The following is a 23602-nucleotide window of genomic DNA, read 5'->3' as shown; positions in this document are numbered from 1 at the left end:
AAACATCACATGGCACATATTTCATACAATTAAGAGACATCTTGATGAAAACAAACAATTAAATATAACTGCTTGAATGGTATCTGTATATAATAAATCATCTGTCAGTTTTACTCTTTGCATTATGTCAACATCAAGATGGGTTTAACAAAAGTTGCAAATCATGTTACCTCTCTCTAATTACACATTATCTTCACTGCTATTGCTTTAAAAAGTAGTGTAAATCTAGTGTTTAAATGCTCTCATCTTACACAAAGTTGTTTCTGAAAAATATAAGACATTAGTCCAAGACTAAACTGCATTGATAATCCAGTTATAAAGTTTTACTTGGTCCAGTATAGCAGTTAGCTTAGTAACTCATTTTTTTACTATTAGTTACTCTTTCTTTTCTACCAGTTTAGGGGAGTAACATAGTAAAGTAACATAGACATGCATTGGCTTTACATTTGGTTGACACATTAGTTCCCTTTATACCAAACAGGAGGCTGGTTAACAACTTTTCCATAGCAAAATAAAGTAGCAGATCAAAGTCACCTGATGAGATGTCGTTTTGTACTGACCTCATCATCACGCATGCAAACTTGGTTCAAATCACAGCATGTTTTGTTCTGTCTTACAAATGTGCAAATGTATGCTATACTGTACACTTGAAATCTGAGATGAAACAAGAACTTGATTTGAACACTTATAAAAAACAAAACAAATAGATCTTAACCACTGTGTATGTATGTACACACAATAAAAAAACACACAAATAAAAAAAACAGGTGAAAATCAATGGAGTGTTTCCAAAATAAAATGTTAAGGCCGTAAGAGCGAATCCTTTAAAGGATTAGTCCATTTTCTTAAAAAAAATCCAGATAATTTACTCACCAACATGTCATCCAAAATGCCGATGTCCCTCCCCGTTCAGTCGAGAAGAATTTTTTTTTTTTTTTTTTTTTTTGAGGAAAACATTCCAGGACTCCTCCCATTCTAAGGGACCCCAATGGACCCCAACACCTAACAGCCCCAATGCTGTTTCAAATTACAGTTTCAAAGGACTCCAAACGATCTCAAACGAGGCATAAGGGTCTTTTACACAACTTCTCATCTTCCTCCGGTCCAGCGACGCGCCAGCGCGACCTCACGTAATACGTCATCACGTCAAGAGGTCACGGATGACGTATCGAAACTCCGCCCCAGTGTTTACAAGTGTGGAGAAAGAGGACTGTTCCGACGTTGTTGTATGTGGAATGATACTAATTAATGTCTTTGTGTCAGTTTATTGTTTAAAATGGTCCGCAAATGTGCGTTTCATATATGTAACACGTGACCTTTCCACGGACTTACGCGAGGTCACACTGGCTCGTCACACAGCCGGAGGAAGAAGAGAAGCTGTGGTTTAAAAGTGCTTTTTTTCTTGTTAAAAATGACAATCGTTTCGCTAGATAAGACCCTTATGCCTCGCCCGGGACCGCCCAGAGTCCCCCGAAGCTGCATTGAAACTCCAATTTTAAACTGCATTAAAACTGTTAAGTGTTGGGGTCCATCAAAGTCCATCAAAACGAGAAAAATCCTGGAATGTTTTCCTCAAAAAACATAATTTCTTCTCGACTGAACAAAGAAAGACATCAACACCCCGGACGACATGGTGGCGAGCAAACCATCTGGATTTTTAAGAAAATGGACTAATCCTTTAAACTGCCGCTGGGCGATTTAGTGTTGGTAATACGAATCCCTTTTATCCGTGAAAGTGGTGATGTTTTCCGCAGCGCTCCATTCTACCTCGGCTGGAAGTCCGGATAGAATATTCCACGTATCACACCTTCAATGACCATATTTGAAAATGTATCTGCAAAAAAGTGAAGAAAAACTATTATTCAGATCTTTCATGTCTTTGTTGAGAACAACCAAAAAACCTCAAAGTGCTTGTGGAAAAAGTATATGAACCCTTGAGTTAAAGACCTCAAAAAAGCTAATTGGAGTCAGGTTTAGCATACCTGGAGTCTTGTTAAGATAATACGTTTGGCTACTTTGACTGATAAAAACGAGTTTGCTCTGCACAAGAACAACACGCTTATGTGAGCCAAGCCTCACCAAAAAGAGCTTGCAGAGGAGCTACGATTTAAGAACTGTTGCTTTACATAAAGCTGCAAAGGGTTACGAAGTTATTTCAATAACTTTTGAAGTTCACCAGTCTACAGTTAGGCAAACAGTCTACAAATGGAGACGCTTTGGGACTGTTACTACTCTTCCAAGAAGTGGGCGCCCAGTCAAAATGACACCAAGAGCACAATGAAGACTCATCAATGAGGTAAAGAAACAACCCCCAATGACAGCGAAAGATTTGAAGGCATCATTGGTACTTGCTAACTTCTCTGTTCATGAGTCTACAATCCATAAAACACTGAACCACGGAAGGACACCACGAAGGAAGCCACTGCTCACTAAAACGAGCATTGCTGAACGCCTGAAGTTTGCAAAAGAGCACAATGACACTCCAAAGCGGTATTAGCAAAATGTTTTATGGACTGATGATTGAAACTAAGATTTAAATATTTGGAAAAAACACATCTGGCATAGAAAGGGCACAGCATATCATCATGAAAACATCCCAACTGTAAAGTATGGTGGAGGAAACCTCATAATTTGGGCTTGCTTTGCTGCATCAGGGCCTTTCCAGCTTGCAATTATTGAGGAGAAGATGAATTCCCAAGTATATCAGGATATTCTTTAGAATAATGTGAGAACGTCTGTACGGCAGCTGAAACTGTGACAAGACAAGACCCAAAACACAGAAGCAAGTCCACAACAGAATGGCTTCAGGAAAAACAAAATCTGCCTTTTGGAGAGGCCAAGTCTGAGCCCAGACCTCAACCCAATAGAGATGCTATGGATTGACTTGTAGAGGGCCATACACATGAGATGTCCAAAGAATTTAACAGAGCTAAAGCAGTCTGCCTGCCAGGAAGAATGGGCTAAAATTTCTCCTCAATGATGTGCAGGTCTGATCCACAGCTACAGGAAGCGCCTGGTTGAGGTTATTGCTGCCAAGGGGATCAACCAGTTATTAATTCTAAGGGTTCACTTACTTTTTCCACTGCCATTTTGAATGTACAATAAAGTGTGTTCAATAAAGACATTTTTTGTGTAATTATTTTTAGAGTATAAAAATAATGACTTAGATGAAGATCAGATCGCATTTTATAACAAATTCATTCAGAAAACAAAGAAATTCCTAAAGGTTCAAGCAGGCAACCCATACAAATGTATAAAAAAATGAAATCATCTGTTCTAATTCAAGATCATTATTAAGGTGTAGAGTTTTACCATTGGTGTCTGGCAGCAGATATGGATCCCTCTGGAAGATCAGCGTTGGCTGGTGTGTCAGTTTACTGCAAGGTTTAGTTCAGAAAGGTCAGTATGAGAAGTGACTCATAAACAAGTGTAATATTTATCACATGGGTGGTTTCATTTTCCAGATGCACTGCAATCATTTCTCAAGCAAAGGAACAATAAACTGATCAGTATGTTATAATGAGAACAACCGTACAAAAAACAGACACTTGTCAAACTATGTTTTCTTCTTGGTGAAAGTATGAAAAAAGCTCACAAACCTTGTTTCATCTGATTCAGTTTCAAATGACCTAAACAATAAAAACACAATAACTTTAACACAAGCCACATTTTTAATTCTCTTTTACAAATTACGACACTAAAAAGCCCTTAAAGGGACAGTTCACCTAGAAATTAACATTCTTTCATTATTTACTTAGCCTCAAGTTGTTACAAAATTGTAAAAAATTATTTGATCTGCTGAATACAAATCAAGATATTTTGAAGAATGTTTGTAACCAAGTAGATCTGGGGCACCATTGACTTCTATAGTAAGAAAAAGTCATGGCTGCATCTGAAATCTATAAAATGCTGCCTTTGGAGGCAGTATTCAAAGGCATCAAGGCATGTCCGAATCCAATGTTTGGTTTACTTCCTATCATCTGAGATACCTTTATCATCTTATACCACAATTCTATGCGTGGGCATGCATGGGAAATGTGATTGGTCGAGTTTGAAAAAATAAAATGCTGCCCAAGAAAGTGGCTAGAGCACAGATTTAGTTTATAATATTTTCACTTTTTACACCTTTTGATTGCATTTCTTGCGAGAAATTAGTATTGTGGTTTTCAAATATGGGATTAGTTTTCACTAAGGCACTCTCCGTTTATATTTCAAACAGAATTTCATTACGCTGCCTATGAAAGGTGTCCGAATGCGTTTCCCAGAGCTGCCTTCATGCCGCCAAAGTCATTGCGTAGCATGTCAACGCCCATCATCAGACATTTTACGTTCAGTTCATTACAATGGAAGGAAGCAGCGTTGCGTTGTCCATCTTTTTTTTTACAGTCTATGACAGCATTGCACAATCTCAGCTGCCTTGGTTTTTAAACGCAGACAATATTATTGAAGTGAATGATGCCCCAGATCTGTTTATGACAGGAACACTCCACTTTTTTGAAAATATGCTCATTTTCCAGATCCCCTAGAGTTAAACATTAAATTTGTACCATTTTGGAATCCATTCAGCTGATCTCTGGGTCTGGCGGTACCACTTTTAGCATAGCTTAGCACAATCCATTGATCTGATTAGACCATTAGCATCACGCTTAAAAATAACCAAAGAGTTTGGATATTTTTCCTATTTAAACTTGAGTCTTCTGTAGTTACATTGTGTACTAAGACCGACAGAAAATTAAAAGTTGTGATTTTCTAGGCAAATATGTCTAGGACTATACTCTCATTCTGGCGTAATAATCAAGGACTTTGCTGCCGTAACATGACTGCAGGAGGCGCAATGATATTACGCACTGCCCGAAAATAGTCCCCTGCTATTGAAAGTTACCAATGTAATATCTTTATTTGTATTCAGCTGACATTTATACAGGTTTGGAACAACTTGTGTGTATTTTTCTGTGAACTATCCCTTTAAGGCTGCCTTTTCATAGGAGAAAATGATACCCTATAAAGCCTTACCCACAACTCTCTGCTTTCGGTAGTGACGGGAAATGGCGGATATTGAGGAAATCCAAGAATATCTTTGGAAGCACCTCATTTTCCATGATCATAGTCTATACCACAAACACACAGGGCCGAAAAACAAATGCTTATTTTAAAGTGAATGTTTTCTACCGTGCAACGTTTTAACATCACCGTGTGGATGTTTGAACCATTCAGTACCTGAAGGTAAAGCTCTAATCCATGTCTTCTCTGTTCGAGAACCTTGGGAACCCAGTTCCTCACATGCTTTGAAGGGATTTCAGGAGGTTTTATGATCTTTTTGAGCTACAAAGAAATTCGACATGGAGAAAAACATGTTACATGCTGGCCTCAAGGTGTTTGGAAATTTTGATGCTGTTAAATTTTGAAAGCTTTATATGAAAGTACATAATTACAGAGCTTATTAATGAATATAAAGTTCTGATGTTATTTCTTCATATAACATCAATACATAGAAAAAAGAACTAAAATCCAAACTATAAAACACTGCTGATCCTTGCGATTTTTACAGGAACTCTGGGCTTATGCAATACTGTGTTTTTGCAATGCAAATCTGTGTCTCATATTTCCAGAATGACTGCATGAATAAAGGACATTAACCTTTATAAAAAAGGTCATATAAAGTTTTATATAAAAAATAGACGTTTTAAGTCTATTTTAAGTTTACACTTTTATTTCGTACTTTATATTTCACATGTAAAGATGTAGATACTTACCATTTTATGTAGAGCATGAAACTCACTGTATCGTTTCTCTACCGTGTGTTGTCTACCACACATAAGCACCTCGATCTTAAAAACCTGAAGAAATAAAGTCACGTTTTAATTAAACGTTTATATAACGACGGCTATTCATTCACTCTGTGATGTTAGTGATCGAGAGAAAAAAGGTGTCAATAACATCACATATCAAATGTCTGTTAACAAATTCCCTGTAAACAAAGTCATAAAATCTAAACAGCTCCCTAGCAAGTTAACTGTTTAGGGAATCACAGTCAAGGTTTTAAGCCATACTGTTGAGGCTTTACGTTTGCTATCGTCATATAAAACAAACCTACTGTATAACTCACCGTGTAGCCCTTGTCCACATTACTGCCCTCCGATCGAAAAGACGGGATTGATACCTCTATTGAATGCATTATTTAATAGTCAAATAACTATAAATGAATGCTGATAAGTCCTTAAATGTGATTTTTCTGGTTCTCAAGTTTACGGGGCGGCTGGTACGAGAAAATTGAAAATAGTCGGTACGCTTCTTCTCCAGTACAGGCAGCAGGTTCAGTGGTTTGTCTGCACGTGCAATACCGCCACCTGTCGGCCTAACAACAAATTGCTCTGCAGCACAAACATTTTATGTAGTTGGCAGATGCTTTTATCTATGCATGTAATATATACATTTTTAGAGAAGTAGTCCATGGCCATGTGTTGTCAGTTAGTACTTATATAGAATAAGGTATTGATATTCAGGGTATTGACCACAGGTGCACACATTTAAAAAAATTTTATGATAAAAAGTGATCTTGTTTTGCTTTTAAAGGCCACCTATTATGGCTTTTTTGTAGATGTAATATAAGATGTAATAGACGTCTCAGGTGTGTCCAGAATGTGTCTGTGAAGTTTTAGCTCAAAATACCCCACAGATCATTTATTATAGCATGTCCAAAATGCCCCTCTTTGGGTAGGAGCAAAAACGTGCTGTTTTAATGTCTGTACCTTTAAATGCAAATGAGCTACAGCCCCTCACTTCCTTACAAACAGACAGTGGCTATTTCTCAATTCCAAGAACGCAAAGAACGGACTTGCGTTCTAGTGGAGACTGGTCTTGCCAGGCGACCTCGGAAGAACAAACTCAGAAGGTCGCGAGAACACAAAACGCACTTGTGTGAATTGAGATGTGTGCGATCTTCCTGTTGGCCACCTGACCTCCGCCATTGTTTTGCCGCAATGACTTCTGGGGCGTAACGCGATTTCAGCCTGCAAGTCTGCACTCGATGCATCCTCGATATCAAGAACACATCCGGGTATTTTCATGCGTCCTCTGTACTTGCGTTCTTTAGAATTGGAATGAAATTTGACGGTAAATGATGACGTAGAGCGAGAACACGAGGACACAAGATCGCTGAAGAACGCATATTGAGAAACAGCCAGTGATCGCTTTTTTCACTGATTAATATAGTCTGAGACAATAGTATCTAGTAGAAAGAGTACAACTTGCTGAGGGTGGAAACTTTAGGACTGTTAGTGGGCAGGGCTTTATGGTATGTCTAATGACACTGCTTTGGTTTAATGAGGATTAAAAAACTCAAGGAGCAAGTGGATTTTTTTCATCATAGGGTGGTTGTGTTCACACACTGCCAACACACATGTCATCCAAACACCTTGTAAAAGTGGATTTTGCATAATAGGTGCCCCATTAAATGAAGACACAAATCTTCTGTTCTCTACTATTATGTAAGAACTATTATGTTAGATGAACCATAACAGGATATAATATTAACATAGTATTAAAAGTAGGTAGATTTTTGACTGTCTACTGTTGTAGAATAAAAAAATCATGTTTAATTGACATTGTTTGATAATGTGATATTCAGTTATTATAGCAAGATATATTTCATTTTACACAAACAAAACATAACACACATTAATTTGTAATATAGGACATTAAATGTACTTACAGCCAACCACAATATAACAGTCATATTACTTTATATCTGTGTTAAAGTACAATTAAACAAGCTGTATTTGTTCTTAAAGGGACACTCCACCTCTTTTGAAAATATGCAAATTTTCCAGCTCCACCAGAGTCAAACAATTGATTTTCACATTTCAAGAATCCATTCAGCTGATCTCCGGGTCTGGCAGCACCACTTCCAGCACAGCTCAGCACAATTCACTGAATCTGACCAGACCACCAGCATCGTGCCCAAAAACAACCAAAGAGTTTGGATATTTTTCCTATCTAAAACGTGACTCCTCCGTAGCCACATCGCGCACCAAGGCCGACAGAAAATAAAAGCTGTAATTTTCTAGGCAGATAGGGCTCATTCTGGCGTAATAATCAAGGACCCCGCTGCCGCAACATGGCTGCAGGTGGCGCAATGATACCACACGGCGCCCAAAAAATAGTCCCCTGCTATTGAAAGTTACCAAGAGGACACCTTTCAGGCGCTGCGCAACATCACCGCGCCTCATGCAGCCATGCCACGACAGCAAAGTCCCTAACCATTACGCCAGAATGATAGTATAGTTCCTAGCCATATCTGCCTAGAAAATTGCAACCCCCAACTCTCTGTCGGTCCCAGCACACGATGCAACCACTGAAGAGTCAAATTTCAAATAGGAAAAACATTGAAATTCCTCGGGTTTTTTTCAGCACGATGCCAATGGTCCAATCAGACTCAATGGACCATGCCAAGCCATGCCAAAAGTGGCACCGCCAGACCCGGAGATCACCCGAACGGATTCCAAAACGGCAAAAATCAAATGTTTAACTCCAGGGGAGCTGGAAAATGAGCCAACTTCCAAAAGAAGTGGAGTGTCCCTTTAATTTGTATTCAGTAATATTGTTGAAAAAAGCACAAAGCTCGTGTAAAATAAATATAAAAAATGGTCAAATATGTGACCCTGTCTGTAAAATCTAAAGTCTTAAAATCTAATGATGACGTTAGGTGCATCAAAGTTTGATTTTAATAATTTCACATTGATTTCAATCTTTGACATAACCTTACTCAGTCAATATTAAAGATATCAAGGTTATATTTGCAAGTAAATAAAAAAAAACCCACACATTAACTAACATTAACTACTACAAAGATTTTTTATTTATTGTTTTGTCTTCTCTCACTGACTTTCTTCTTGTACTGCATTGTGGTATTTATTGCCTATTGTGATTTCATGCTCAGTGACTAATGTTTACTGCTAAAACACTTTGATTTCCCCCAGTGGATGAATAAAATATTCTGTTGTGTCAAAAAACAAATAAAAGATCCCATTGGTGAGGTTGAATGTGAAATCATTTATTCAAGTAAATTTTCACTAGCCTATATAAAAGTGTTGCAGTAATATGAGCATCTGTATATAAATATCTACTCAGAATACATACGCATTGTTCTAGCACAATAAAGCACGGTTTATGTAAAACCCCAGTGTCCTTTTGACTGAAGGTCTCATTTTTTTTTAACATTTTTATCATTCTGAAAGAAAAATAGTGGTAAAAAATTGTGGGAAATGTGTGGCATTCATCCAAACTCTATAAGAGGAATCCAGTACGATATGACACTGGACTTGCTGCTTTTCTGGAAATTATTACGACTCAAAGTAGAAAAACAAAACAAAAATGAATAATGCAATTCATTGCAGAACTGTACGTATGCCCCAGCGTTGTACATTGTGTGGCATAGTCATAACTTAAAATGCCCTGCTGATTTTCGGCTCCAAATAGAAAAGTGACCCATAATCGGCATTGGTTCTTCTGTTCGCTTTGCAGTTTTTCTGTCACCATGATTAATTTCTGACGATTCCTATTTTTAATACCTGAAATGAAGAAGAGATTTCTTAGATGATGTTTATTCAAAAATATGCGTAATAAATTTATTTGTGCAGAAAGTCAAACTTACGGTGAAATGTGACATCCTGACACATAGGCGTAGTTTCCGGTGTATCGGAGTTCACAGCGGACTATATTATTACTATAGTCAGACTCTGGCACGTGGTAACTGGGATTTACACTAACCTACATCGGAAACGGAAAAAGTTGGAAGTTTGTAACATGACACTGAGAATGGCTTGAGTACAATGAGTTAATTTGATTTATAAGACATAAACCTTGAGGATGTAGTTTCCAGGTTTCACATCAGTAATATCTATCCACTGACAGTCAATGTCTGCATTGTAAGTGTCGTAGCACCCTGGACTCAGACCCTGAATACACAACAGATTAAACATTTAGCACATGATTTAAAAACACAGCTGTCAGGGCATAACATTTCATACTACACTTTACTAGTATATTTACTATCTTTTTGGTTATAGCATGATTTTCATTAATGTAGGCTTTGACTACCAGGTAAATACTGTGGTATGCATATTCAAATATGGTTATTATAAAGTCCTCTTGTATATATATCATTGTTTAGGTACCACGGTATTACTACCAGGGTTCCCACACCTTAGTTAAGTTCAAATTCAAGGACCTTTCAAGGACTTTCCAGGTCCATACCCTCAAATTCAAGGACTAAATGTGGGGACGGTTACATTGTGCTACCTTTTAAGATACATTGTTACAGTTCCCTTTCGAAGGAACTTGCGCTGCGTCACTGCGGTGACACTTTGGGGACGCCTCCAGGGGTAAGTGTGTCTGAATGTGTATATCAAATTCAACCAATGGTGAGGCTTAATGACAAAGAAAGGGTGACGCGGGAACCAGGAAGTATATCGCTATCTGAAAATACAGGGATGCAGGAAGTATGGCAAGGGAGACGCAGCGTCTCGTTCCCTTCGTAGGGAACCGAGACGTTTTCAGGTGTCAAACACAACTATGCAAAAAAGCATTTTGGTATGAATCAACATTCGCATACAGAAGATACAAGCATTGAAAGCGAACAGTTTAGTGTGCTTAAAAAGTCTAGATTTTTTATGATATTATCCTACACTACACAGGGAATAATATGGATTTTTTTCCAGAAAACGTCTTGCATAAAATAGATTCAAGCACTTTCCTGTATCTATTTATGTATATTTTAAAAAACTTCCCAGGGCCTTGAATTTTTTCCTCCAGATTCACACACTTTCAAGGATTTCAAGGACCCGTGGGAACCCTGTACTACATAATACCATGACTGTACCATGACATAATACTTTTAGTAAGTGTTTGGAAGTATGCATATTACACTAAAGACACTTGTGAGTGACTAATACACATTTTGCTCTGAAACCTAGCAAGCTGATTATATTTGCAGCATTTTACATCATGAAAGGCGTGCAAAGCAATACCAGAATGCATTGCAACATCATCAGTGAAAAAGCTAAATAAATGTCATAATTATTTATTTTAATCCACATGCAGCGTGCCAATGCCAAACTCTATTCAAATCAGGTGTAAGTTGAGTCTCCCATGTGCAAATTTTCATGACATTCAGAGATTCTGCCTATATAGAGCTAAAAAATAATTCCAATTTGTGCAATATATGCAAGCAACATAAAAATATTTACATGAATAAATGTAATATGCATGGGTAATTCATTAATAATTCCTTAAAGTTATAAATAAAACCTAACCTGAGTATGGGAGGTGCATGCATATCGTCTGTAGTAACCATAGTCACATGACGTGTCCTCCAGGCAAAAGCTTGCCTTGTGTCCTTCAGCCACCCTTCTCTGAGTAGTGGAGTCCAGCAGGTCATAGTGACTGAACTCGTCCATGCTGTGGTAGTGCCTGAAGATCCCAAAATAAACCTAAATTATATATGGATTTCATTTTTGGATATGGCAAAGCAACTTACAATGTATAGATTCCTTATCAGTATGTGTGTGTGTTTCCTGGGTTCGAACCCACAACCTTTCGCACTGCTAACACATAGCTTTACCACTAAGCCATACAAGAGCACATTCCTGTACCACATGGACACAAATCAACTCTTTAGGCAACAAGGTTTTTCCAAATGCACTTCATGGCCAATGTACGCGCAAGAATGTACATCACACCTCATGCCACCTAAAACAGCTTGAATAATGTCAGTGAAATTGTTAAAATAGCTTCATAGCCAAAAAACACCCAAGTCACGCTTCAGACAGAGCAAAGCATATTTTTCACCATGTTTATTTTAGTGACAGACTTGAAAGCGATCATAATATGAAACGTCAAATAGACGTTGGTCAGCACATACAGCTCGCGCCCCATTTATGCGCAACACTAGCCTGCTTAACAACAGACCGAAAGTCATTGTATACACTGGAGCTCGCCCAAATGTACACCATAGTAGGCGGGCGAGACGCGGTTTGCTTCAGGACAAAACTATGCTGTGAATAAATGGGCCCCTGTTTAGTGTTTTCATTCAGACAAGAGCGCTGATCTTTTTCCTTCTAAAAACACCACCGCCAGATTTTGCACATGACCTAATCCCAAACCCTGATAAAGCCACGTACGAGTTCTCGCTTTGACCTAAAGAATTCAGGTTAGTGAATCACATTTGTTCCCACTGGAACTCCTAATAGGTTTGTGATGGATAAGATAAAGGAAAATGCAAGTTTAAATGGATACTGATTGACTGGTCCTATATGCTTCTGTATAGCTCACAGTAGGCAAAAGGTTATGGGTTTGAACCCAGTTAACACATACTGATTGTAAGTCACTTCAGATAAAAGCGTCTGCCAAAATGCGTAAATGCAAAAATGGGGCTTACTGATGGCAGCTGTGCCATTCCCAGGTGTACCGCGGCCTGCTGGGAAGAAAGTCGGAGGTGCCTTGGTTCTTGACCCGCTGCGGGAATCTCAGCAACATACGAGTGTCGTAGTCTCTCACGCTGGATCTGTACGCCGAGCTGTTCGACAAAAAAACCACGATGGTTACAGAATATCACAAATTCCTTTTAACTTAAATGGTTCTTCATATTGTGTATCTTGGCCGCACGACCACATTTCAAGCCCGTTGGAGCAACTACAGCATTCCAGTAAACACTCCCCTTTCTGGATGAAATGAGTCTTGTCTGTCCCAATAATGTGTTTTGCAGTTTCCTTTATGACGAATTTTCCATGTAAACAGCTTTTACGCGAAGGCTACTTGTAGAATCCTTTCACTTCCCAGCGTGGCAGGAGTTTCGTTTAACGCCTTCCAATTATCAAAGCGCTGCTTTGAGTTAAAGGATGTTCCTACCACATATGTTTTAAATAGGTTCCTATGACTCATCTATTACACGGAGGAATGCAAGTGTGCTAACTTTCGCTCTCTGGTTCCGAGCGCCACCAAAATCTCGATTTCTTCCTGATGTTTCATATCAACAATAACAATGGTCGTAATACCTTGCCAAGCAGTTTTCCTCAGCTGCACATCGGAGATTGTACATCGGAACTCTCTGCACGTAGGTCGATGCTTGGATGTAGTACGGGTCTCCCACGAGATCAGGCAAACCTACAGAACACTGAAACGTTTGATTAAAAGATACAAGAAAATGCACAGTGCTATATTTCTGCAGTAAAATTGGGTGCTGGTCTTAGCTGATTCCTGTACCGGTTTTGCACACTGTCAGAAAAATTATGGCCAATAAATGGTCCCAAGCTTTTACTTGGGCAGTACTCTTTAAACAGTTCTAAAATGTACCATTTAGGTACAGATATGTATACATTTTGGTACCAGAATGTACCTTTGAGGTACTACTATGCACTTGTTGGTACCAATATGGACCTCTAAGGTACTAATATGAACTCCTCTTCAGGTGCAAATGTGTTTCTGTGACCATCAAATGACTGTGGTCAAGCTAATCCCCCTAACCTCAATCCTAACCCCATTCAACACTATAGCACCTATATGGTCACACAATTCACACAAAACACACAATAAGGTTATGGAATGTACTTCCCCTGGCTGTCAGAGAAGCGGATTCACTATCCAGTTTTAAGAAGCTTTTAAAAACCCATCTGTTTAAAATTGCATACATGGAGTGTCATTAAGTTCTTTTTTTTCTATTTTTAAACAGTGTTGGACTATTTTCTTATGTATTTTATTTTCTTTTATTTTTTTGTATTGTATCTAATAATGTGCATTGTAGCGCTTTGGGTTTTAGAAAAGCGCGCTATAAATAAAATGTATTATTATTATTATTATTATTAATTCAATGGTCACATAATTTGGTGTAACACCTGTCTTTTGGCATAACCAACTGAACATGGACAAATCTCCTTTAAGCCCATCAAACAGCCCAAACTTTTCACCTGACACACCTGAATTATCTAAATTAAAGGTGTAGTGTGCAATTTTTAGAAGGATCTCTTGACAGAATTGAAAAATAATACCCAAAACTATATTATCAGTGGAGTATAAAGCCCTAATGAACCGTTACGTGTTTATTACCTTAGAATGAGACATTTTTATCTACATATACTGAGGGTCCCCTTACATGGAAGTCGCCATTTTGTGCCCCCATGTTTCTACAGAAACCCTTAAATGTATAATTTTTTTAAGTAAGTTGTCTCCGATGACATGTTTGTCCGGTGGTGGCTACCGTAGCTTCTCTATGTAATTAAAAAATGAGGGGTAAGCAGTGGACTGAGCCATTGGTTGCAATTCACCAGTATCTCACCACTAGATGCCGCTAAAATTTACACACTGCACCTTTAAGGTACATTTGAAATGACCCAGCATTTAGATTAGGCACACATTAAACTAATATATGACTAAAATTTACATTCATTGAAAGTAATGTTACTTAAAAAATGCATCTTGTTGGTTATTTTTGACCCACATATGCAGTTTACGATTGCGTAACAATAACGCAATACAGTTAGGACATGAGATTGAATTAGCATATCCCTGCTGAGAAAAACAATACAACTTCTAATGGTTTCCATTACAAATACTACTATGAGCCACCAGCTGTTTCCCATTAAAACCAGTACACTCTTTATTTATTCTCATTTTTTATTATTTTATGTTTACTTTATTAGTCCCATCGCTGGGAAATTTGTCTTGGACATTGTGCAAAGCCAAACTGAAAACAACTTGCACTTACATATCTTAAAATACATCAGTGCCCTTTGTTTTACCTCAAAATGCACACAGGTAATGTTTTTAGTAAGGCATGTTTGTTAAAACTAGTTATATTTCCTAATTAAACTAAGGCCTAGTCCTGGATTAAGCTAATCCTGGTCCGGGAAACTGCCCCCAAGGGTTCAGGTTAATCCAGGACTAGGTCTTAGTTATATTAGGACATTTAAAGGGATAGTCCACTTTAAAATGAAAAATTCTGTCATCATTTACTCATCCTCATGTTGCTCCAAACCTGCACGAATTGTTCTTCTTCCGATGAACACAAAAGAAGACACCCTGAGAAACGATGGCAAACACACAGCAGACAGTGAGCACAGACTTCCATAGTAGGAATAAAAAAATATAATGGAATTTAACGGGTAACGTCAACTGTCTGCTTACCATCATTTATCAAAATATTTTCTTCATCATTTATCACAATACCTCCAAAATATTTTTTCCTACTATGGAAGTCAATGGTCACTATCTGCTGTGTGCCTACCATCATCCCTCAAAATATCTTCTTTTGTGTTCATCAGAAAAAAGAAATTCATACAGGTTAAGAACAACATGACGATGAGCAAATGATGACAGAATTTTCATTTTTAAAGTGAACTATCCCTTTAAGAAGTTTTTACAAACATAGCTTACAAAAACAATACTGGTGAGCATCTTGAGACAAAACTATAGCCCTGATATATGTCAAGATATGTCAGTGCAAGATGTTTTAAAATTAAGGCAGCTCAACCAAGCATTTCAGCCTGGGACTGGAATAAGCACTGTTCCTGAAACTGCTCCAAGACCCTGTATTGCTTCCCTGAAGGTAATAAATCAAAGTTTACCATTCAGGATATGAATCTCATACCCGCCAATTTTCTTTGCATGACTTAAATCTGAGGTAACTTGTTTATGGTTCTTGTATTTTATGGTTTTATTCCCAACAGAACCCATTACAGTTTCCATTAATATAACTCATTATAAATCCATCAGCATTTCTGTGATGTTTTTGTCCAGCAGGGATAAAAATTAACAAAAAATGGTAGCATAGCATCAATACCTACCATATTGAAAGTAGCTTGTTCCGTATCCCGGTCGTTCCCTAGGCGACGGTCTCTCATACGTGTCATAATAGTTATAAGACGGGTTGTCCGGATCAGTGGACTTGTACGGGTTATATGGATCATCTCCAACCATAACTTCATCTTTTCTGTTACCGTCGGTGTCGTTGGCCGACATCTGCCGCAGATCCGTTTGATTCCTGCGCTCCTGTGAATCCCTGACGCGCGCTCTGCGTCCACCTGATAACCAGCCCGAGCCGCCGCCGTTCGCGCTCGTACCTGTGTGCAGACGCTCGGACCCGCGGCTCTGGGCAGCTCGTGAGGAGGATGAAGGTCTCGCGGGCGCGTCATCATTGCGAACGATGGCTATCGGTCTGGGTTGCGTCGGTTCTTTGGTTCCGTCACGTTTTATCGGTGCCTGATATTCCGAACCTTGGCTTAATATGCTAAAAAGTTTACCATTGTGTTGCCATTGTATGGTTTGTCTAAGAGCTGCGGGTCCTTCGCGCTGGGCATTGCCAGTGTGTGCTATGCAACATAATAAACATGCGTGCGCAAATGCGTAAATTAAGGTATGTGTTAAACTGTTACTCATTTTTTTTCAATTGTACAAATTTGGCTCCTCAGATTGTGCGGCTTTGTCGACGTGGAATTCCAGTAACTATGAGAGAAAATACTGGCCTAAGTTTTCACTAAGTGACTGATTAACGGTAAATAAATAAAATTAAGTGAGACTTACATGATATTAGCGCGAGAGCTCTTATTGCTGTGAACTTACTTCTTGCTAACTGGTGCGCAAAGTGGATACGGGAGGAGGAGTTACGGTTTTTTAAAGTTTCTCTCCGTGGTTATACAAGCTCCGGTAACGGAAACCTCTTTTCTTATAGAGCTGTAAAAAGTAAACTGCTTGATCTTAACAAATAAGACACAAACATGCAAGCAAAAATGCTGTTAGCAATTAACTAGTGGTTAAAGCAAACGATTGAAATTGCTGCCACTAAAATAATATTTAATGTCATACATTATGCATATTGCTGTGTTATGCTATGTCATGTATATGCATGTAGGCTATATAAATAAATATAGATAGATAAAAGGTACAAAACTGTATATTTTCTGTCGCTGGGGTACAAGGTTTATTTTTGTACCTTTATGGGTATACAACACATTGAAATGTTGTACCATGGTGTATGATATGGACCTATTGGTACCAAGTTAGATTTTAGGGGTACAAAACAGATAACTGTTCATTTAAAGGTATACAATTTCCCCAAAAGGTACATTGTATTATGTTTAATATACCTGTAGAGGTACAAAATGAAACCTTAGGGGACCACCCCAGCGACAAAAAAGGTACTGTTTTGTAAAAAAAATTGACTGTCTATAGACGGTTTCAGCAGTAACAACATAAACAAGCGGTGTCCGTGGTCTACACGTAACTTCCGGTAAACGTAAATACAACAAAGTACTTTAAACGTAGTTTATTTATAAATCAACCCTGCAAATAAAAAAAATTGACACCATCACAGAAATTCTATTGGTTTTATTGGGAATTTTATTGGTTCTAATGGAATTTGGCCCAAAACACACTACAGTGTATTGGTCTTTGTTGGTCTCTAATGTTATGTATTGGTTCTATTGGTTCTATGTATTGGTTCTAATGGAATATGGCCCAAAACACACTACAGTGTAGTGGTTTTAATGGTAAAAGCTAATGGTTCCTATTGGTATTTTAATGGAAACCATTAGAATTTAATGGTTTTATTGTTTTTTTCAGTAGGGAAGCAAAAAAACAACAATGTAGGTTACCTAGGCAACCAAAACATTTGTTAATTCGACGAGGTATTTGTTCAGTTTAGCAAAAAGTCAGACCATTAAAAATTGAAACTGGAGGTAAATGTCGGACCAGATGCGTATTGCGTCAACGCACGTGCGTCCGATGAAACGGTCTATATACAACCAATCATATATATATTTTCAACTCAGCATTGGGTCAAAAATGGATGAGCCTAGCAATTGGGTTCAACTAATCCAGAATATATTTCGAGTTTTATTAAAACAACCCAGCATTTTGGGTTAAAACAACACAATGGCTAAAAAGTGCTTGGTTTTTTTAACCCAAGTCTGGGTCAGTATTGGACAGAACACCATGCTGGGTTAGAAATGACCCAATGGTGATTTGTTTAAACCCATTGGCTTGGTTGTTGTTACTTAACCACTCAACAATTCAGTGTTTATGAAGATGAAATGGTTTTTGGATCAGTTCTCTTCTTGTTGTGTTATGTCAAATGCCTCCCAGTATGACTTTTGGATGAACCCTTAAGAGGCACTTTAAAGAAAAACTCTTGCCAAAATGTCTCTGCATTAATGTTCAGCACGAACCTCGCAAAGTAAGCAAAAATACATATTTCGGTAACTTGTTGCTTATAAAACCAAATCAGTTTCTTCCTTTCCTCCTATTACCTGCACTCAATTTTTTAAACGTGCAGCACAAGTCCTGTGTGTGGTTTACGAGGTGCTACTTTAAACATCACGTGCGTGCTTAGTTACATCATGAGCTCTATGTCTTGTTGGAAACTGTTCATCACATAATGCACTGTTTATAATATCCAATCATAAACGCACCTGGGCCACCCATACAGTAACGTAGATATATTCCTCCACACTTTCCATCGATAATACGTGCTCTCATCTGACCCCACTGCTGCTGCTGCCTTATACTTTCCCATGAGCAACATATCATATGTTATTCACTGGAAGCATATAATTGCTGGGTAGAAAAACGTAATCAATGGTCTTCAAATTCTGCGTCTAGCCTCATTGCCAGTGACAAACCACAGAGACCAAGGTTTCTACCAGAGGTTTCTGAACTCTGAAAGTCAGACCAGTTTACTTTCTCAGTAACATAATGTACTCTAAACATAAGGGTTCACTGGAAGTGTATAAGAATATATAATATTTCCTATTGTGACTATATGAACTATACTTTAGATGTATTATAGATGTGCTATAATGGATTTATCATCTATCAGTTAAATGAACTGCCATAATGTGAACGTGCACTTTGTCATGTTGCACACAATAAGTGCTGTGAACACTAGAGGGCATGTTTTAATAAAACCAACATGTGGGATCTAAGGACACAAGATGTAAAATGAACATTTTGTATCATCAGTTCTCTGTGTTTATAACTGATAAAAACTTCTTAACAATGCAATGCCAAAATAATATTGTAATACAACATTTGTTTCAACTTTTTTTAAAAATGTGATTTTTTTTTATTTGTGAATTTGTGTTTTTTTTTAATTTGTTTGTATTTTGGATGTCTTTTGCTTTGCTCACCATTGTTGCCAGCAGTTTTTTCTGCAGAATCTGTCTGTTTTAAAACTGTTGTTTTATTTGTCCGCGAGTAGGATCTTGTTCAACTGCTGTCCATCTTAAAGGAAAACACCACTGTTTTTCAATATTTTATTATGTTCTTACCTCAACTTGATAAATTAAAACATACCAGTCTTTTTTCAATGCATGCACTTTTAATCTTTGTTGAGCGCTTCTTGAATGTGTTAGCATTTAGCCTAGCCCCATTCATTCCTATGGCTCCAAACAAAAGTTTTATTTTGTGCCACCATACTTTACTTGTGTAACTATTCATGTAACAGTCTTAAAGGTCCCATTCTTTCTGTGTTTTTCAAGCTTTGATTGTGTTTACAGTGCGCAATATAACATGTATTCATGTTTCATGTGTAAAAAATGCGGTATTTTTCACACAATTTACTTATCTGTATAGCGCTGTTTTCACTGTCCTCAAAACGAGCTGATGTCTTCCTTGTTCTATGAAGTCCCTCCTTCAGAAATACGTAACAAGTTCTGATTGTGTAGTTTGTTTAGTGTTTTGTGATTCGATAGCATCTTAGCTTAGCAGAGCCGTTTGGTCCAAAGCTGGTGACTAACGTATTCCTGTGGGCGAAGTTTAGTAAAAAAAAATGTGTTACTGACGTCATTAAAGCAGGAAATAGAGGGCTGTAGTCCAAACCAGCCGTTCGCTGTAGGCTTTGAAAGAGGAATTCTATTAAAGGTGCAGTGTGTAAATTGTAGCGGCATCTAGTGGTGAGGTTGCGAATTGCAACCAACGACTTAGTCCACTGCACACCCCTCGTTTCTTGAAACACATAGAGAAGCTACGGTAGCTGAAATTGTCCGTTAAGGGGTTCTGTAGAAAAATGGCGGCACAGTAAGTAGGGTTTTAAGTGTTTTATTAATCAAAATCAATGTATTTATTCATAAATATGTCCTTGTTGGTGTCAAATGACCTCTGCCAGTGATCTGACTTTTCTTTGTAAGCTTAGAATTTCTTCTCTTTACTTACATTGAAAGTGTAAGTCTAAGGAGGCTTCCATGTCGTTACGCCGTATTGATAAACTATAATAGCAAAGAGGGAAAAAGCACTAGCCTATCAACGCGTTTCCAAAACGTGTTTTCATTCAGAACACGTGAACCAGCTGCAACGGACAAGGAGATCAGTGATTACATAACGGCTACCGTAGTTGGAAAAGCGAGTCGCTAGAAAGCACTATTTGTTTGAATGCAAAATACAATTTCACCACTAGATGGGGGTAAATCCTACTTATTGTCCCTTTAAGCCATAATGATCTATGAAATCAGACTGTGTTTACAAATAAATAGGTACAGTGTTTTTTTTAAGAAGAATTTGTGTGTAATGCATAAAAGTGAATGTAAAATATCTATTATAAAACGGCCCGTTCTGGTTCTTCATTTATTTTGTTTAAAACGCATTCTAAGCCGTGATAAAATACCCCGGTAACCCCACGGTTCAGACCGCATTACATAAGTATCACTGCGCCACTGTTGCTGCGTACTGATTTATGAAAATAAACACCACCGATTTTCATTGTGTCTTTGCTGCGTCTGTGTTGGTTGGGAACTGCGCTCTGTTGCAGCTACACTTGATTCTGAGGAACTACTTTGTTTGGCGAAAGAGTAATATTTGTTCTAATATATTTACAACTTATTTGTGTTTTATTTTATGAAATCCTGCTAACGTTACGCATATGAAGTAACCGTTTTATAAAAGCAATAAACCTCGCAAAGCAGTGGGGTTACAGTGCATTTTATAACTGCTTTGTGTCGTGCCTAACAACGCCTTTTAGCTGTTATAAAATGCACTGGTACCCCACTGCTTCTTGGGGCTTATTGCTTTATTTTCCATATGGCATATTTTGGGTCATGACGTTTGGCCTAAGGTCACTTGACTATTTTTGTTGGCCATTGGGCTGGTTTTGTTATGAAGACCTGGCAACCTTATCACTCAGAGTATGCAGACCTGAAGAATCCTAAATATTTATTTACTTTGATTTTTATAATTATAATATGTTTTTGGCCTGCAGACTAACATTAAAATGCAAAATATGTACACAAATACTTTTACAGTTCAATCCTATGAAATGAAACAAAATGAGCTCTTCATGTTTGAAACCAACATCACACGACCTCCCTAAGCTGCTTGTGTAGGGCCTAAATATACAGGGCTAATTCTATTTCCTATCCAAAAACTCTTGGAAGTACATGAAACTAAATACATTTAAACCAGAGTCTATGGGTGTACATGAATAAAATGAATATCTAGTACAGAATGGTGTACTGTCCGCTTAAGATAAACAACAGTGTGGAAAGAAACTTGGCAAACCCCACTAACATATATACAGAAAGAAGAGAGTCAACGGCTAAAGGCCGCGTTACAAAATCAAATGATAAATTCCTTTCCTCCTCCATCTGCTCGAGCATTCAGAGAGATAAATAAAACTGTTTTTCTTCACAAGGGCTCAGATGGAGTATTCAGAGAATGGACTGCCGGCTTTTCAGAATGTCTGTCATATTCCAAAAGGCCAGATTCAAACATTTTAATAAAGTCTGACATTCCAGTGTAACCATCAAACATGTTGACAGCGCGCCATCTTTTGCTGGACTGAACTGCACTCCGTCTGGTTGCAGAAAAACACTTTGACAAAGTACTTCGTCTCGGTGCCAGATGAGCAGAACCGCTTGTACTGGGACACTTTTGTTTTTCGTACCTCACCCGGTATGTGCAGCGGCGGGCTTCCCACCTTTGGCAAGGCTCACGCTCGCTTTTCTTTAAACGTAGAAGAACATCTGAAAGTAATTAACCTAGTTCCACCATCCACGTTGCTCCCTGCAACCAATACACATTTATAGCTGTCTGCTGAATACTGAAGGATACTACCTTAGATCCTCACGTGCAGAATGTTTTTATTATTGTGTTTTTTAATGTTGAATCATTTATTTACATAATCATTTTATAATCATTAGTTATTATCCATTTAATTATTGTATTTGATTATTTAATATTATTTTATCATTATCAATTTCATTATTATCATTTTTATTATTACATTATTGTTTATTAATTCATTTATTCATTATTGTTTTTATTCATTTATTCATTATTATATTTCTGTATTTTATTATATCATTCATTAATTCATTGTATTTCTATATTTTATATGTCTCTTGGTGGTTCAGTTTCACATTTGGGAAGTTTCATAGAGCTGTTCTGTCTGTGTGTAAACAAGATAGATAAAGAGAATGTTTATGAAAGCCCAAGGTCTAAGGGATGATGCAGCTGAGCAAATTTGGATATAACAAGGTGCATGCTGTATTCCTGGGTAGACGGGGGTAGACGGGGTGGACGAGGTTTGAACATTGAGGCATATGCAACTGAAACAATTGTCCATCAATAAAACTCTGTTCTATTTTATCATCTAGAACCTCCGTCTCACGACTCTGTTTACGACTCTGTTTATGCTCTCTTCTAGCAACAATTGATCAGCCTTGTATCTGACAGATACTTTAACAAAGTAAACTTATATTTTCTGACGTGATCTGGTGTCCGGGGCTGGATCGTTATATTTTTTCTGTGGTGTGGAGACCAGATCTAACAGTTTTGGCGTAGTCGGCAGGATAGAATAACAAGTTTTGTTGTCTCTATCCGAACGAGGAGTCGGGATTTTCTCTCGCACATCCAGATGTAAATGTTTCCAGACCACTGGCTTCTGACTCCAAGCCGCGAGTGACGATGGGGTAACTCTCTGGCTGGTCCGGTGTCCTCTCTCCTGACTCATCCACTTAAGCAAAAGCAAAAGTGAGTGTGTTCTGTTCTGACATTTTGGAAAATTCAGTACGTACTGTGTTGGTAGCTTGTCTACTGGTCAGATTATATTACTTTGATAATGGAGCAGTCAGAGACTGAAATCAAGCTAGATGATATAATTAAAAAGCTAAAACAACAGCTGAAAGAGCACTTTAAGATCAAACAAGAGGAAAAAGAAAAATTCAGTTGCAAATATAACATCAAATATAATATAACATCAAAAGTGTTGGGCGGTCTTTAGGTTCCCAAGATAAAGGTAAAAGTAAAGACATATTAAAGACGTATCTAAAGAGTTAAAAAACATGTGTAAAATTCAAAAAATGAGAACCCGAGAATCGAAGCGTATCCCTTGGATTTTTGTCACTTTGTCTAAATGTAGAAATTGAAAAGTGAAAATGTAAAATCAAGACAAACATAACAGAGATAAAAGAAGTTATGGAGGGAATGCTGAAGGGGTTTATAAGATAGATAGTCAAAAGTTAAAAGCTCAGTTTGAAAATAAACTAAAATCTAAAATGGCTTATGTTTAAGTTACAACTCTTTGTTGATCAAAAGCAAATTACGTCGGTTTTACCAGATTTTA

The 23602-nt window shown here is 37.7% G+C and overlaps 2 protein-coding genes across 4 annotated transcripts; both read right to left on the bottom strand.

Annotated features, from left to right (window-relative positions):
* Positions 1-980: 980 nt before the first annotated feature.
* Positions 981-6377, bottom strand: snx24 (sorting nexin 24). The gene is made up of 7 exons (XM_055208851.2): positions 6107-6377; positions 5754-5837; positions 5218-5322; positions 5014-5108; positions 3600-3629; positions 3313-3377; positions 981-1834 (listed from the first exon to the last, which is right to left on the bottom strand). Exons 1-7 carry the CDS (start codon positions 6173-6175, stop codon positions 1764-1766), a joined length of 519 nt encoding a protein of 172 aa, XP_055064826.2. The 5' UTR covers positions 6176-6377; the 3' UTR covers positions 981-1763.
* A 2654-nt stretch (positions 6378-9031) lies between these two features.
* Positions 9032-16654, bottom strand: loxa (lysyl oxidase a). Of its 3 annotated transcripts, none has more exons than XM_055208852.2 (7): positions 15837-16654; positions 13053-13161; positions 12437-12574; positions 11313-11469; positions 9861-9956; positions 9653-9768; positions 9032-9569 (listed from the first exon to the last, which is right to left on the bottom strand). In XM_055208852.2, exons 1-7 carry the CDS (start codon positions 16426-16428, stop codon positions 9563-9565), a joined length of 1215 nt encoding a protein of 404 aa, XP_055064827.1. In that variant the 5' UTR covers positions 16429-16654; the 3' UTR covers positions 9032-9562. The 3 variants fall into 3 exon arrangements, with proteins under 3 accessions (XP_055064827.1, XP_055064829.1, XP_055064828.1); XM_055208854.2 differs by having other exon boundaries at positions 13053-13171; positions 15837-16335; XM_055208853.2 differs by lacking the exon at positions 9032-9569 and having other exon boundaries at positions 9649-9768.
* Between the last annotated feature and the right edge of the window lie 6948 nt (positions 16655-23602).

The sequence above is a fragment of the Misgurnus anguillicaudatus genome, chromosome 12 (assembly GCF_027580225.2).
Source record: "Misgurnus anguillicaudatus chromosome 12, ASM2758022v2, whole genome shotgun sequence".
Classification (NCBI taxonomy): Eukaryota; Metazoa; Chordata; class Actinopteri; order Cypriniformes; family Cobitidae; genus Misgurnus; species Misgurnus anguillicaudatus.
The sequence above is the reverse complement of the archived record's forward strand: the minus strand, read 5'-3'. Positions and strand labels throughout refer to the sequence as shown.